Source organism: Talpa europaea, assembly GCF_964194135.1.
Source record: "Talpa europaea genome assembly, chromosome: 2".
Classification (NCBI taxonomy): domain Eukaryota; kingdom Metazoa; phylum Chordata; class Mammalia; order Eulipotyphla; family Talpidae; genus Talpa; species Talpa europaea.
The window spans coordinates 37,065,668-37,082,945 of NC_140068.1; the positions used below are offsets into that span (position 1 = coordinate 37,065,668).

At 38.1% G+C, this 17,278-nt stretch overlaps 1 protein-coding gene across 1 annotated transcript; it reads right to left on the reverse strand.

Annotated features, from left to right (window-relative positions):
- Window positions 1-9,299: 9,299 nt before the first annotated feature.
- On the reverse strand, window positions 9,300-14,191 carry CALHM4 (calcium homeostasis modulator family member 4; the record flags this gene model as incomplete). The annotated part of the gene is given in 3 exon segments (XM_084229077.1): window positions 9,300-9,617; window positions 9,621-9,686; window positions 13,634-14,191. Coding segments are annotated over 3 exon segments (942 nt in total).
- Between the last annotated feature and the right edge of the window lie 3,087 nt (window positions 14,192-17,278).

Genomic DNA, 17,278 nt, shown 5'->3' on the forward strand with positions numbered 1-17,278 from the left:
CTCGGAATTTGCTTGTCTGGTGAAAGCTCCCGGTCAGGCATTCGCCACGGACACCTAGCGCCGGTGCCCGAGCTTTGCAGCGCCTGAGTCTGAGAAGCCCCTGAGCGCTGCATCCGCGCTCGATGTTTCTGGGCTGAGGGCCGGCCTCTCCAGCTTGGGCTGGACCGTGTCTCCGGAAACTGCTTACCGCGGTGTAGGCGACTTCGTCACTTCCGGGTGCCGAGGGCGCCCCTCGGGCCCCCGCGCGGTGGGCGGGCGAGTTGTGAAGTAGGCTAGTGGCGGAGTACAAGGGGTTTCCACGCTGTTCGTTAGGTCCAAGTTCCTTGGGCAACCTCCGGGAGTTGAACCAGGGACCTAGTCCAGTGGGCAGAGGGGCGGAAGTTCTGCTTGTGCGTCGGTGGGTCCGGAAGAGTCGACCCAGTTGTTTAATAGCCAGTCGGGGTGAATCCGGGGGCGGCATCTACTGGAAGTTCGGCGGCCTGAGTTCTAGGTTCAGATTTTTAGGTTCCACTTTGGAATTTGTAAATGAACGCGACTGGACATAGATTTAAAGATGTCTCTGATGGCGAATTTCTACGAGTTGATAAAGAGGGTGGAGATTTCAGTAGCAGTTTTGATAAGCAGTGTAAATCAGTCCCCTGAAAAATGTCGAGAAACTTTGATTCAGGAGAGTAAAGTTGAGGAAGTCGTACTTAAAATATACATGTGTGGTTATCTCCAAGTTCATGGCAACAGTTATAAAGTCTGAATAACAATAGCGAAAGCATGGCACTTTTATGAGGTTAGATAGCTGCTTATGTTTCTAGTAAAGTAAGATAAGATTGGAAAGTAAGATAAGATTGGTTATGATAAGATTGGAAAATGAAAGAAAATACTCCCAACATATTAAAATATTTCTTTCTTTGTATTTTGTTTTGTTTTCTTCCCAAAGTTGATTTCACTACACTAGTAGTGGAGGAAAGTTTTTAAATAAGCTAGTGTAAATAAAGTAAGAAAAAAAAAAATGGGACTAATCAGAGTTTGGGTAACAATCAGAGCTGGGAGGCTGTTGAGGTGGTCAGCAGTCCAGGCACCCCGGGACATGCTTAGATGTGTTCAGAGCCAAGAAGAAAATGAAACCACACCAAACAAGCCACACACCAACTTGGAAACCATGAATCACTGCTTGACAAACGTTCCACCAATCAGAATTGCACTGACTGAAAACTTTTACTTAAAAGTGGACCTGCCCTGTCCAGTGACCATATAAGCAAACTTCTGTCAGAGTTTTTTGGGTATTCAGTTCAGGTGCTTCTAGAGGCTGTGTCCCTTGGGCTACATTCTGCAAGCCCAGAATAAACTTTTGCTAAATGTGTGCTGTAACACATGGATGTAACACTGGTGGTTGTGATGCAAACAGAATTTGGTATAGAGTTGGACACTCCCTAATAATGAAGGCTCAGATGTTTTCTTCATGGACCAGAGATGCATCTTGATCTTTTCTCGGGAAGTAATCCTTACTGTAGCTGAGGTCTACATTAAAACAAGCATGGGGAGGGGAGTATTGGGGAACAAAGAAAAAAGTTGAATATAAACTGGCAGTGATAATCTAAGCAAAGGACAATAATGACATGGACCAGGGCTGTAAGGGTAAAAGTGGTGGAAGAGTGAATAAATTCTGGATATATTTTGAAGGTAGAGCTGACAGGATTTGATGTGGGTTAAAGAAAGGGTTGTCAAGGATGATTTTTGACTGGAAAAATTGGAAAGATGTTTTGTTAACCAAAATGAGTGAGGAAGAAATGAGTTTGGCAGGGAAGTTGGTAACTTTTCAATAAACCATAAATGAAAGAAAAAGTACATGTTTTAGAAAAATTTCCTAACTGAAAATAAAAACCTAGCAAATAAGAGGTGTGCAGTAAATAACTAATTTAAGATTTATATTAGAAGAGTAAATAATGGTTACACAATTTAAGCATGGTATGGCCCCCTATTTAGTTAACTATTTTTTAACATAGCAATAGAATTTTCATTTAAACATCCTTATTAAACCTATTATATATTTACTGTAAAGCTGTCATATTTCAGAATGCTCTAGTTATTTTTTGTTTGTCTTTATAAGTAACTTCCTAAGAGAGTTCCCATGATAAAATAATCAGGAGAATGTACCCCCAAATCTTTGTCACACTTACATGGGCATCGTGATCTCTAATTTCATTTTGACATTTCACAGATTCACTTCATTTTCTGAAAGTGAAGATTCTTTATGAGGCAAATTGTTTCATTTTTAATTTATTGTTGAAGATGTTATAGGAGAAATGTGGTTCATGCTCTGCAGGGGGGCAAACCATGTGAGCATAACCATCTGGAGCCAGAAGTGAGAAGTCCAATCAGAGTCATTTACAAGCTAAATACACTTAAAAGATAAGTCAGATAAGATGAAATAATATATATAAATGCACATTGCAAATTCTAAAATACAGTATCAGTGTTATTAGTAATCTGTGTATATATATAATATATATATTATCCTCTGAAGCACTCATGTTCTCTACTACTGTTCTCCATCTTTATTGCTAAAGAAAAATTTCTGCTAGAGATTCATCATACTTGTTTCATTCACCTAACTTTCTTCTGCAGATAGTGGAAACTCACAGTTGCTATTTCCTAATTTTATCAGTCTTTAAAAATTGTTTTGGTGGGGGCCTCCCTGGTGGCGCAGGGGGTTAAGACACAACCTATCAAGCTGTCCACAACTCCTGCAACACAAGTTCGATCCCTTGCCAGGGAGCTAACCCACATGGTGCAACAAATCTCTCCTGTCTAGCTCACTGCTCCCCTCAGCAGTGTGTTTCAGTCAGTCTGCCTTTTCTCTTCCCCGCTCTGTCTCTGGTGGATCCTCTCACCCCCCTACCCCTGCATCTCGAGTACCCCAGTTCTTGTATGCATAAATAAATAAATCTTTTAAAAAATTGTTTTGGTGTTTATTTTTACTTTTCTGTGCCAATGTAGCTCTTGTTACTTCCCTGAAATTATCTCCTATTACTCTTCACCTAATTTTCTGCTCCAGCTACACAAGCTTCCTTGCCACTCCTCAAATGTGCAAGGCAGGTTCTCCTCCTGAGGCTTTGGTACTTGCTGTTCCCTCTGCTGTAATATTCTTCCCATACCCACATGATTCACTCCATCATGTCCTTCAAGTTGTTCCTCAAATGTAACATTCTCAGTGGGTTACCCAGACCACTCTACTTAAATGTTGAACAACGCTCTTCTAGCACTATCTATTCCCTTTATCCTCATGTATTTTTCCCATGGCAATTTAAAAGTTGCACTAGAATTAATGCTTATTCTCTCTCCCTACTAGAATGTAAGTTCCATGAAGGCAGGTATCTAGATTTATTACTGTTGCATTTTAGCACATAGGAGTGCCCTACACAGAGTAGGCACTCAGAAAATAAATTTGTCTGAATGAATGAGTGAATGAATCTAATTGAGTGGTAAAATGGAATGGTTTTAAGCACACTGTACCAGGGACTTACAGGACTAGTATATAACTCTTCTTCACAATTGGTTTACCATATGTATTCAGAGAAGACACATTCTCTTTCAGCCCCAGATTTCCCATCTATAAAATGAAGGAGTTTGGAAAAATTATCTTTGAGATATTTTCCAAATTTTAGAGACTGTGATTCCTTAAGATTGTGCTTATATTGGAACCACACTTCAGTTCACTTTTAACAGCTCCAACCCAAGGTGTCATGGTCAAAAGAGTGATGTCTGTGGATGGAGTTGTTACCCGAACATCTGTGATGCTAACACTTTTGAACCATGTAACAGTATGGGAGCCTCAATTCTGAGTAACAACAAAGCACAGATGACAGGAGTTTTAAATGGGCTATACTTCCAACAATACCTTGCCTGTAAGAATAATGTACAAGATGGACAGACAAGAAACAGCGTATGTACATGTTTCTTTTCTCCTTCCTTACTACCATTTTGATCATTTGTATCTTTGTAATTTTTTTTTCTCCTCTTCCTCTCTTCTTTCCTCTCCACTTGCCTCTCCCTCCCCATGCATATCTGTTTTGGATTTGAAAGGACTAGGTCGGGAAGGAGGAGAAAAAAATCTTAAAGGAGCAAAAGAGGGATAGAAAAAGAGAAGGTTAGTGAAATTCAATATGAAATACTTAAAATATGCAAAGGAAAATGAACTTGAGAATTAAAATGAAAAATAAAAATTTAAGTCCAATTCATCTTTCATCCATCTTCCAGTAAAAAAAACATAGTGAAGGGTTGAGTCAAGGATACCATAATTGTAGACAGGCTCCTGGGTAAATTCTTTTTATGATGTCCCTCCCTATAAGGTAATTTTATTTTTTTGAAACACATGGACCCATGTAATATATAGTGATTTATGGACAGATTTAAATATGAAAGTGAAGATATTATGCATTTGTTTATTGTTTAATAAGTATCCTAAAGATGCTCCATAGTGTCTATACATCTTTTCTTCCTGTTCTTAATCTTCAAATACGTTGTTGCTGTCTAATTTCATTGTTGCTGTCTAATATCTTACACGTGATTACAAAATTACAAGTAAGTAGCAGCACTGAAGTATTCAAAATGCCTTGGCTATTTGTAATTTCTGTTGAAACAATATAGTTCTTGCCTTTGCAGTATCTTAATGCCATTTATGCAATGCTGGTCAGATCATTAAGTTTCACTAAGCCCTCATGCTGCTCTCTCTGGTTTCCTCAAAGAATGTGATATCCAAAAATGCAAATCTTATCCAAAGTGTGCCGGAAGATGTGAATGATCATTTGCTTTCAAGTTTGTTAAATTTAGCACACATCTTCCAGCCATCTTTATTTCTTCAGCCCATAATCACAGCATTCCTAGAATGAGATCTTTTTCAATTTTAGCTGTTCCCTGCCGCCCAGGCTTTGCCACCCAGAGCTGTGCAGACCACCAGGCCCGTCTGTGTCAAGGCTACAAGTGCCATTTGCCGGCGAGACTGCCATTGCCCAAAGCTGGAAAGCACAGCGTAACCCAGCTATCAGGACTCGAGAGGACGGCGATCTGAAGGGCTCGATGTCTGTCACCTGTGACATAGTAGTCGCTCCAGCCAAGAGGATTGCCTAATGCTGGTCACGCGATCTGCGCGGGTGCCCACCCTGGGTGCCAGCGGTGTGGCCCCCTGAGTTAAGGACCTGCCACCTGCGCGCAACTTCGGTGCAGTAGACGCGAGATGCCGCTGGTGATGGGACTACCCCGGCTCCTCTCACTTGGGACTCATAGTTCACCAGTTATCTAGTAAAATAATTACATCAATGAGAAACCATTTCATTTCTTTAGGACTTTGCAAAAATACCTTCCTATCCTCTATTTTTAATGTTATGCCAGCAAGTTATTTCGTAATGTGACTGCTTACCAGTTTGTTGTAAGGCATAAATGGGGTAATTTGTTTCAAGTGGCTTGTTTGTAGTAAGCATTAGAATTATTTTTACTGTTGCTGTGACTATGAGGACAGATGGGTCCTGTGGGGGCCACCAGGGGGCAGCAGAGGAACAAAAAGGAATCTGAAGTTTGGGCATACTGAGATTAAAGGTTTCATTTTAGTTGGTACAGAAAAAGTTTGGGTGGAAAATGTAATATGCTTCTCTTGAAATACCATCCATTGCTCTTTGGTCTACAGGTCACACAGATTGTCTCCCACACCTCTAGGAGTCGGCTGTGTTGCTGTCTACTCTGAGATCCACCTGCCATTACCTATTCTGCAGTAACCAACGACAAATTTCAGTAGACTCATTTAATAAGATAAAATTGCATCTCTAAACCTTTTATTTTGAGGTAGCAAATAGCTGCCTTCCCTTGTATTTGGAAGGACTTTAGCTGACTGTGATACTCCAAAGTTTTGAAATCAATATGATTTTCCTTTTGTGCTACACAAAAAATGCAAAAAAAAAAAAATGAAAATCACTTTATTTCGTCTTACAAAGATGCATTCTTTTTTTAAAAATGGAATTAGAGACCACGATGGAAAGGGGAAAGATGATGAGGGTAATCGTGGCTCCACACTTTAGCTTTGGAAAAGATAAAGCAAGCCGAGTAAAACACTTCATAATTCCAAGCATGGTGTAAAATATTGATTTAGCTAGTAGGTCCCAATAAAGAGAAATATCAAAAAAATTTCAGATAAAACATAGGGATTATAGTTGTCTCCCAGAAAGGAGGTAACTTAGATTATAGTGGAAAATGGGGGAGTTGACCAAGTTGAAGTTAGGAAATGAGCAAGTGTGTATTCATAACCAGCCACAGCATGTGAGGTAGTAGCCAAAAGCATTTGGCAGCAAATGATAAGGTAGTATTAGCGCTTAATTGATTTTAATTATACGTCTCATAAATTACATAAATCCATTAAGCATAAAGGTGAGGAAGTACAATGTTCTTAATGAAAAAGTCTTCTCTAACTGTGAAACAAAAGAATATTCTTGACCAAAAACATAAAATATTGGGAGCTTAATTTATTTCATTTGAAATGGATAATACACCATGAAATCTCAAAGATGGTACTACCCTCTAAATGTTCATGTAAATACTATAAGTCATTTAGAGCTAGTAGTGAAACCAAAAAATACTTATAATCCTGTACTACAAAGCAATGGTGGAAGATCAGAAGTGGTTCAAAATATAGTCTGTGTGTCATTCATATTTTCTTTGATCTTGTTCTTTACTGAAAATCTTGTCAAAGTGTAATTACTATGTCATATTCCCAGAAAACTAATAAAATAATTCCAAGCATGGTATATGTCCCAATAAAGAGAAATATCAAAAATTTTCAGATAAAAATAAAAATTTTTAGAACAGGAGGAGGCCATATAAAAACTGGACTTGATCTTTTTTATTTATTTACACAGCTCATTTATGTTAGAGCCAAACTAGTACTCTAGTTCCTTTCCATAACTTTTATTTTTTTTAAGCTCCCTCTTGTAATGTGAGTACTGACTTAGGAGACAAAGTAGAATAGCTTTCCTTGTTCTCTAGAATAAGATCAGTATATTAACATTCTATTAAAAGTGGATGCTAGCAAATATCTTTAGAGAAAACTCAGGCTTGAACTCAATGATACTTTCCTGTTCATAGAAAACTCCTGGGCCTACTATTATTCAAGAAAATTGTATAGTAACATATTGACCTATATATACACATATCGCCATGCACATAAAACTCTTATTAAATTTAAAAAGGACATCAAGAATTTATTTGGTTCTGTTCCTTACCTTCTAGCAGGTAATGTAGTCACTATCTCTATTGTATATTGAAATAATTGAGCGCCAGAAAGACCAGTTGACTTAATAAGTAATGGAGGGCCTCCCTGATGGTGCAGGGGTTAAAGTATCAGCACTATCAAGCTATCAACAGCCACTGTAGCACAAGTTTGATTCCTGGCCAGGGAGCTACCCACATGGCTGAGCAGACCTCTCCTGTCTTGCCCTCTGCTCTCCTCAGCAATGTATTTCAGTAGATCCACCTGTTCTGCTCCCCACTCTGCCTCTGGTGAATTCTCTCACCCTCTGTACCTCTGCCCTACACTTCTTGTATGCATAAGTAAAATCTTAAAAAAAAATAAGTAATAGTGTGGAAGTGACAGTTTTTTTTCTAGCAAAGCACCATACTACCTGCCTCTTATTGGTCAAAAAAGAAAAAAGGTGCATTCTTAAAATTTATTTTCTATTTGTCCCTACTAATTTTGAGGAACCCCTAACTTCACATAAAATAGACTCTCCCATAATTGTGTAAAAATAGATTACCAAGTAATTGATTATTTATTGCATTTTATTTTTTTTTAAGAGGCATGTTTATTTATTTATTTATTATATTTGTTAGTTTGTTTTGTTTATACATGCACTGGGTACAGTCAGAAGCGCGGGGGGAGGGTGAGAGAATTCACCAGAGCCAGAGTGGGGAGCAGAGCAGGCAGAAGGACTGAAGTACACTGCTGAGGGGAGCAGCGGGTGGCAGGAGAGGTCTGCGCACCATGTGGGATCCTCCTCTGGTGGCCGGGGAGCAGCCGGGGATCGAACCGGCGCAGCAGAGGCTGCAGGCAGCTTCGCAACCCAGCGCTCAACCGCTGCGCCACCGGGGAGGCCCTATTTATTGCATTTTAAATAGTGCAGTTCTCTGGGCTCCTTGAAAGTGAATCTTGAGTCAGTTTGACCATTAGCGATCAGTCTAATACCCAGTAAGCAGGCATTGTTTGGGTTAAAAATAAATCAATAAAAATCCTCATCTTGCTTACTTTAGCCAGTGAATCAGTTGCTTAAGTGAATATATGAAAATCAGGCACTGCATATATTAGAAATAATTATGATAATTTAGAAAACTGCCAAATATTAAAAGTGCAAAGTCATGCAGAGAAAAATCAGGCCATCATTTCCTTTTGGAGTTCTGCACAATGGATGCACAAATGTAGCTTGCAGTCTTCTCCAAATGGATTTTGAGTGCAAGGGTGCAATTTGATAATAAAAAGGTCCAAACTATGTCACTGTGGTAGAGTACAGAGGGGAAGCTTTTCAGAATATACTTTCATGTTGTAACTATAAAAATGATGGTGGGGTGGAGGTGCTTCAGACAACATTTATGATGCTAGTGATACAGCAATGAGTCAACTTCCCCTGGGTATGAAGGATGATGAAAGACCCTCTTGTGTGGGCTTCTCTTACATGTTACCAGTTTTATAAGTTTTTTTTTGTACTGGTTCCCAAAAGATCATGTATTTAAGCTACAAAAAAGAGGAGGAAGTTGTGAAGTTTCTGAAGATTGTGTTAGAGGTAGAAGTAAGAAATCCAGAAATGGGGAGACAGGGAAAATAGTGGAAGAAGACATAGAATGCAAAAAGAAAGGGAGAGAATAATATTTATTGGCACTTATTTTATGAAAGGCACTGTTTATATTACCACATTTAATCCTCAAAGTCTCTATGAGGTAGCTATTATGTGCAAATAACAAAATGGTACTCAATATTAATTTTCACACAGCTACTAAGTAACAGACCAAGATTCACATTTTGATGTGATTTCAAATTGCATAATGTTTAACATAGAACAATATGACAATAAAGACATTACCAGATCATCAATGAAATTTCAAAGAAAGAGAAATTGTCATAATTAGCAGACAAATTGATTTTGGAAATAGCATTATGGATGGACTTATGAAACAAATATCAGAAGAGAGAAAAAGATGATGTTGCATTGAAATTCCATCGTTATAAAAATAAAATGGCAGTTAAGCAAACTAAATTAGGAAATGTGCTATAATCAAGGTTTTAATTCAATACCTCCTGATTTGTTTTCCTCATTCTCCTCATCTACCCTGTCTCCAAGGAAACTATAGTGACCTTGAAATTCATCTCCCATGCATAAAAGACTGGGTGCTGAAATGTCTTTCCAATCCTGATATGAAGGAATTCGGATGTTTTTGACATCTTCACTTCCAGGAATGAAGCCAAATAGTTTTTTTATGCGCTGCATGATGAGGATTCGTGAGTGCTGCTCTGCAGCTTGTTCAAAGAGCTCTCTCTCATTTTGCAGGTGGTTGTTCCAGTAGTAATGTTGCAGAGAAGTGAAGGGGGAACATCACCTTGCCAAACAGCAGGAGAAAAGTACAGCAATGGTTGCCAAGGTGATCAAAATCCAGCCCAGCATCTTCACATTATTATAAACAGAAAAACAGAAAACACCACATCAAATATTCAGAAAATCAGTGACAGAAGTTCCTGCAAAGCCAAGGACTAAGATGTAAATAAGATAATTGCTTTCCTCATTTTTAACATATTGACAAAATGCTGATTGTGGGATGTGGATGTAGATGTGATGGAGGGTATAGGTCTAACCAGGTTTTGGGATTACAAAGGATTTTGATCTCTTAACTTGGACTAGATTCTAAGCACTGCCCTTGAAATGGCAGATGCTATAACCCACCAATTAATTACCCTTGCATAAGTTACATAAACTACCACCTTTGCTTTTAGCTCAACCTTACCTTTCAACTATCAGGTACTGACCCATACATTCTCTAAGTGCCTAAGGAATATTTTATTATAATAAAGATGATGAAAATGAATATGATGGATAATAATGGCAGTGCCTTAAGGTGTCAATGATATGCCAACACTATTTACTGACATTCCTGACTTGTTCTTTCCTTTTATTTTTTGTCACCAAAGAAGAAAGTCAGCACATAAAATTTTATGTCCCTAAATGAATGACATCTTATTATATTCCTCATCTCCCTGCCCTTTCAAATAGTCATCTGATGATCAGTTTTATGATTCATTTATGAAATATACTTTGAGTGGAAAACTAACTAGATTTTAGTTTCTACCTTTGAAGACTGACATAACTATTTTCTACTTTTAGAGTCTTTTTTAAAACTATTCTTTTTTCAAGATAAACACATGCAATTTGCAGCAACATGGATGGCGCTGGAAGGGATCATGCTCAGCGAAATAAGCCAAAAAGAAAAAGAAAAATACCGGATGGTCTCACTCATAGCAGGAATCTAGAAAACTTACATAAAGGACCAGGAAAATGAATAACTATAAGAAAGTGAAAATCAAAATCAACAAAAACTATGAACTAGAGACACTTTTTGGGGGGTGGGGGGTGGGAGGGGAGGGATTGGGGTCAGAATGGAGGGGTTGCAATTGTATGGGGAATATAAAAATAAAATTTATTATTTAAAAAAAATAAAAATAAACCAATTATTTAATTGAAAAAAAAAAAAGACACAACCTATGAAGCTATCCACAGCCACTGCAGCACGAATTCGATTCCCCAGACAGGCAGGGAGCAATCCACATGGCGCAGCAGACCTCTCCTGACTCCCCCACTGCTCCCCTCAGCAGTGTGTTTCAGTCAATCTACCTGTTCTGTCCCCCACTCTGTCTCTGGTGAATTCTCTCGCCCCCCAACCCCGCACCTCTGGCCTGTACCCCAGTTCTTGTGTGCATAAATAAATAAATCTCTAAAAAAAACTATTCTTTTTTCAATATTTAGCATGTTATATAAATTGAGACAAGTTCCACATATTTAGGGAAGCTAGCAACATGAGACACAGACTGGGAGGTAAGTTGTTGTTTTTTTTTTTTTCTTTTCTTTTCTACAGCTTGTGGTTCACCAACAAGCCTGGCATTACCAATGTGTGCCAGATGCACTTCTTGAAGGCAGATGCACTTCTTGAAGGCTAAAACATACCAAGTGATTCATCACAATTTAAACTAATGGAGGCTGGTATGTGGAAGGAAAGGCCATCTCAGATGCCCATTATTTCATGAGCTATCATTTCTTCAGCCCCAGGTTGACCTCCAACCACAGTTAGTACATTGTGCTTTGTTAGGGGAACTCCAAGATGAATAATTTATGACACATTCATTCTTTCCAGGGTATTTAAGACTAAAGAGAAAGACAAACCAGCAAACCAAGAAATAATGGTAGAAAGTTTTTGATATGAGTAAACACAGGGCTCATGGAAGCACAATGGAAGAAAAATCACTTATGTCAGGGAGAGGAGTATCAGGAATGTGTCCCGGAAAAGATAATGCTCAGTCTTAAACTATTAAAGAGGATTTCACCAAATCCAAGAAGCTGAAGAAAATTTTTAAAAGGGAAGTAGACAGAAAAATAAGAGTGTGAAGAGCTGGAGAACCTCAGAAAGTTTGGATTCACAAGGTCATAGAAGCCATATGAAAAAAGTGAGCATGAGCCAGATATTGAAGGAATTTGAATGGCATGCCCAAAATTTGGCTTTGTATGTAGGGCATCAGAAAATCATTGAAGGATTGGGGTGGGAGGGTCATTATCTAATTTGCACTTAGAAAGATTTTTGGGGGGCTGGGTGTAGAAGAGATATTGAAATGGGTTGGAAGTAATGTCAGGAAGATGTTTTAGGAAATATGGATGGAAAAGATCTTTGAGCAAATAGGATCTTATGTCAATACAGAACAAACCAACTGTGTGGAATGTGTGTTCCTCAAATAAATTGAAGTTCAAGGTTGCAAAGACATCTTGGTGAAATAGAAACAGCATGATCTTTGGCTATCTTGTCATTTACTAGCTCTATGAACTTATGAAAGTAGCATGAACTCTCAGAACTTCAGTTTTCACTAAAATGGGGTTGTTTATAACTGCCTCTCAAAATTATTAGGATTAGAATTAAGATATGAAATATTTTTATACTATATAGTATCAGTAAATATCAGTTTGTTATCACTAAACAAAAAATCCTCTGACATTTTGAACTACAAAACTATCTTTTCACGTAAGTCTGTGCAAGCATTAAATAAGACATTTTATTTTGACTTTAAGAAAATCTTACCATTGTTTATTACATCTTAGTATTTCTTAAGCAAGAACAGTTTTTTTTTTTTTTTTAAGATTTATTTATTTATTTATACAAGCACTGGGTACAGTCAGAAGCACAGGAGGGTGAGAATTCACCAGAGCCAGAGCGGGGAGCAGAGTAGGCAGAAGGACCGAAGCACACTGCTGAGGGGAGCAGCGGGCGGCAGGAGAGGCCTGCGCACCATGTGGGACCCTCCTCTGGTGGCCGGGGAGCAGCCGGGGATTGAACCGGCGCTGCAGAGGCTGCGGGCAGCTTCGCAACCCAGTGCTCAACCGCTGCGCCACCGGGGAGGCCCAAGAACAGTTTTTAAAGTTAAAATTTCCCCATTGATCTTTTTACTTTTCACATATCTTAACTCTTGTGTCTGTACTTTAGGGCTAATAGAATAAGGTTTTGACAAAACCTACCTAAGGGATTTCTAATTTTCAGCACTTACATGTTGATAGTAAACAGCATTAGCACTTCTAAATTTTAATAACTGAAAAGTTCTGAGTCAAAGAACGTGAATGTCTTAGCAATAAGTGGTTTTAAAAATAACAGGTGTTTACTACACTGCATAGTTTGAAATGCATTTCCCCCCAAATCCTTTGGAGACATTGATGAAGGCCAATGACATTCAAATGACAAAATATCCCTTTTTGCAATTTAAAATATAACATAAATATAGTAATTTCAGTCCTCTCCTCACCTCACCCCACTACCTGACATAAACCTGTTCATGGACACTAAATTTGGAAATGTCCTTGGAATTTATTTTTAATCATTAGACTTCCTATCATTTTAGATGATATTTTAATATACAAGAATGCATATTTAAGGATATATATGCAGAAAGACGGAACTTAATAATATAGTAATATAATATTAATAACAAGTCTAAAATTCATTGTTTTAAATGTAGATTCTGCACCCAGTACTGAGCACTTTAAATGTATTAACTCATTTATTCCTCACACCAGCCCTTTGTGGGAGATACTATTAACATTTAATATTTAATAAAAGTGAATCATGGGTAAGTCTTGTAATTTTCTCACTTTTGCAGGTTAATAAATGGCAAAACAAGACTCTAATGCAGGTCTGAAGATTCCAAAGACCAACATACTAACTATATTTATGCAGCCACTCAGAAATCACTTTGATGAATGGCTTCTAGTTTATATTCCATACAGACCATATGAGAAGCAGCAGGACTATGAAATGTTGCCAATGGGTCTAGTAGCGTATCAGGGGGAAAAAATCAAGAACTTACTTGTGACTGGTATCTGTGCAGAAGAGTTATATCATCTCTCACCAGCGTCATATCGGGTAAATCTGATGAGTAACATGGAAAGCTAGCGAGGAGCTCTTCTCGTTTGCTGGCACTGATATTGTCAAACACTGGGTAATGGTCCACAGATGCAAATTCACTCGCTGCACATTCATAGTAGGTACCTGTCAGCAAGGTCACCGCCAGCCAAGTTAATGGAGCCACAAGTGCCCTCTTGGTGATGCTGAAAAACCTAAGGCAAGCCAGCTTGCGTTCCAGGAGGCTGATTTTCCGGTGCCGAGGGGCACAGCTGCAGCAGTATTCAGTAGTAATTGTCCACATCTGGCTTCTCAGAGCATAGCCCACAACCAGGAGGATCAAGGTAGGGATGACTAGAAAAGCAGACCCGTAATAGAAATTTTTCCCAACCTGACAGGGACATCCAAACGTGAAAGAGGAGAACAGTTGTTGCCCACCAATAGTCAAAGCACCAATTAAAGAATTAATACAGGTTCCACTTTTCTGCAGAGAAGATATAAGACTCTGAAAAGTCGGGCTCATCTTGGGAAGCTCTTACACAAATCAGCTGTGGCCCTTTCTGATCGCTGGACTCCAGCAGCTATAATCATTTTATGGAAGCTTACTGGTTAAACTGGTTGTGTCAAGTGACCCATCATCCTTGCATGTTTAAAGGATTCTAGCATCTTTCCTTGTGTAGCCCATGAATCCTGAAGCAATAAATGCACTTCAGATTACAGCTGGAAGAAACCACAGGAGGGATTCATCTGGTATAGGTGAAGGGAGAAGATTCTTCAGTATATCTTTGCACTAACAAGAGGATGATTTGTTTGCAAAGCAATAAAATGATCAAATATTTAAGAAGTTTTCTCTATGTAATTAGAAAATATTGTATAGCTTCTAGATAAAAGGCATGCATGGATTAGATTTGGTTGGACTCAAAAAATGAATATCATTTTTTATTCTCAAATAAACAATGTTTATTCTCAAATAAACATTCTCAAATAAACATTCTAATATATAATCAATGAATTAAAACATCATGTTGAGGAAATCACCCAAAGATTAGTACACAAAGACAATGAAATTAAATAATATATTTTAAAAAGCAGTTATGGAAAACAGAAAGGAGATTAAACACCTCCATGGTTTGTATAATAACAGTTCCAGAAGAAAAAAAATGAAAGTATAGGCAGAGAAGTAATATTTGAAGAGAAATAACTTGAGAATGTTGTGGAATCAAAAAAAAATTTCACATCAAAAGAGTGTTAGATGTTCTTAGCAGTGTTAAAAATAGACCTAAGTGTAGTTGTATCATAGTAAAACAGCAGAATGTGAACAATAAAAGACATAGTCTTAAAAGAGAAAGAAAAGACATAACCCACAGAACAAGGCCAATAGACTGACAGGGTACTTCTCATTAGGAACAATAGACACCAGCCAACAATACCCGATGTGCTTGATACCAACTAAATTACCACTTAAGACAGAGCAAGATAAAGATATTTGAAGACTAAGGGAATTTAACACGCTCAAAACTTCATTCAAAAGATTATTAAAAGATACAATTCAGGGCCTCCCCGGTGGCGCAGCGGTTGAGCGCTGGGCTGCGAAGCTGCCTGCAGCCTCTGCAGCGCTGGTTCAATCCCCGCCCGCTGGTCAAGGGTCCCACATGGCGCGCAGACCTCTCCTGCCGCCCTCTGCTCCCCTCAGCAGTGTACTTCGTCAGTCTGCCTGCTCTGTTCCCAGCTCTGGCTCTGGTGAATTCTCTCACCCTCCCGCGCTTCTGACTGTACCCAGTGCTTGTATAAATAAATAAAAAAATAAATAAATCTTTAAAAAAAAAAAAGATACAATTCAGCACAGAGAAAAATGAACTCTGACGGACGATACAAGTACATATATATTCTAAAATTCCTTTATTTAAAGATTAGCTGTAGAAATATTTTTATTTCAAAAGTTACAACTAAAACACTACCTAGTTATCATCAGATATCACTACGAAAATCAATAAAATTGAAAAGACTGACCTTGCCGGTCAGGGGATAATGCAAGGTAGCTGCAACCCTCACTCTTAACTTTGGAAATGTAAAATGGAACAGCCAGTTTGGAAAATTGTTGTTTTCTTTAAATGTTAAATATTCTCCTGCCTTATAACCTAGTCATTTATCCCCTAATTATTTACTTGAGAAAAATGAAAATATATGTCTACATGAAAACTTGTATGTCCATAGCAATTTTATTTGTAATAGTTGCAAACTGAAAACAACACAAATGTCTATCAACGGATGAAAGAATCAACAGTGTTATATACCTATATAAAAGAATACCACTCAGCAAAAAAGAGAATAAGCTATCAACATATATACAATAACAGGAAGGAATTAAAAGTAATTTTCTGAATGGAAGAATTCAGGCACACGACTACAAAATGTATGACTATATTTAAATAAAATTCTAAACAAAGTAAATTGATCTATATGGACAGAAAACAGACTTGTACTTGCTTAGGGGTGGAGGAGTAGGAATAAGAAGAATCTCCAAGAGCATAAGTAGACTTTTGGGAGTTGTGTCCATTTGTAGCTCTAGGATCTTAATTTATGGAGGTGATTGAATGATAACCTGGAATGGTCAACGCATGGAAAGAAGAATTATTGTTTTGCCATTTGAGGAGGGCACAGTAGGCTGCTCAGGCCACCAGAATGGGACAGAAGGCAAAAAGAGGAGGGGAAAGGCTTAGCCAGACCCTGTACTGGGGTTTCCATGGGAAAGTCAAGGGAGGACAGGGAAAACATCTCAGGACTGGTGGACTTTGGGGAATGCAGACTATGGCTACTTGGCTACTCTGCAGACTACGCAGACTATAGCTACTCTGTTACCTGGTCCTGTGTCCATCTAGAGCAGGGGAAATGTTGGCTTTGTGTATGAGTTGGAAAATGTGGTTCAGCGTGGGCTCTGGATCACAGGGGAGATATACACTACCTTGACTGTTATTTTGTCCTCATAACAATTACCATCGATGCATGAAAAATAGGCAAATAAAGAATCTGAAAAAATAATTAAAACAGGAGTGATGGAAATGTTATTACATTGATTTGATGATTTCACATGTCAAATTAATCAAATTACACATCAATTATAACTCAATAAAGCAACAATAATTGGATAATCACTAAATAATAATCACTAAATAATAGAAATACAATATATAGACCATTTAAAACAGAGGAAATGAAAAAAAAATGAAAGAAATAGTAAACAAAGGGGAAAGGATGGTAAAAAGAATACACAAAATAATGGTCAAAATGAGACCCAACACATCAATAATCACGACAGAAACAATTTTAGATAACAATTTACTACATGCCAGAAACTATTCTAAACCCCACAATAACTTTATGACGTAGTACTAATGTTATTATCAGCTTTATACAGATGAGAAAACTGAGGTGTAGAGAAATAATGGAAATAGCTCAGGCCTCACAGAGATGAAAGGGAGAGCCAGGATTGGGACCCAGGTGGTCTGGCACATGCTCTTACCTATCACATCAGAGCCAGAGTAAATTCACAGAGTGAATAAAAATTAATCATGCTGCTTACAAGTGACACACTCCAAGCTGTACCATAAAA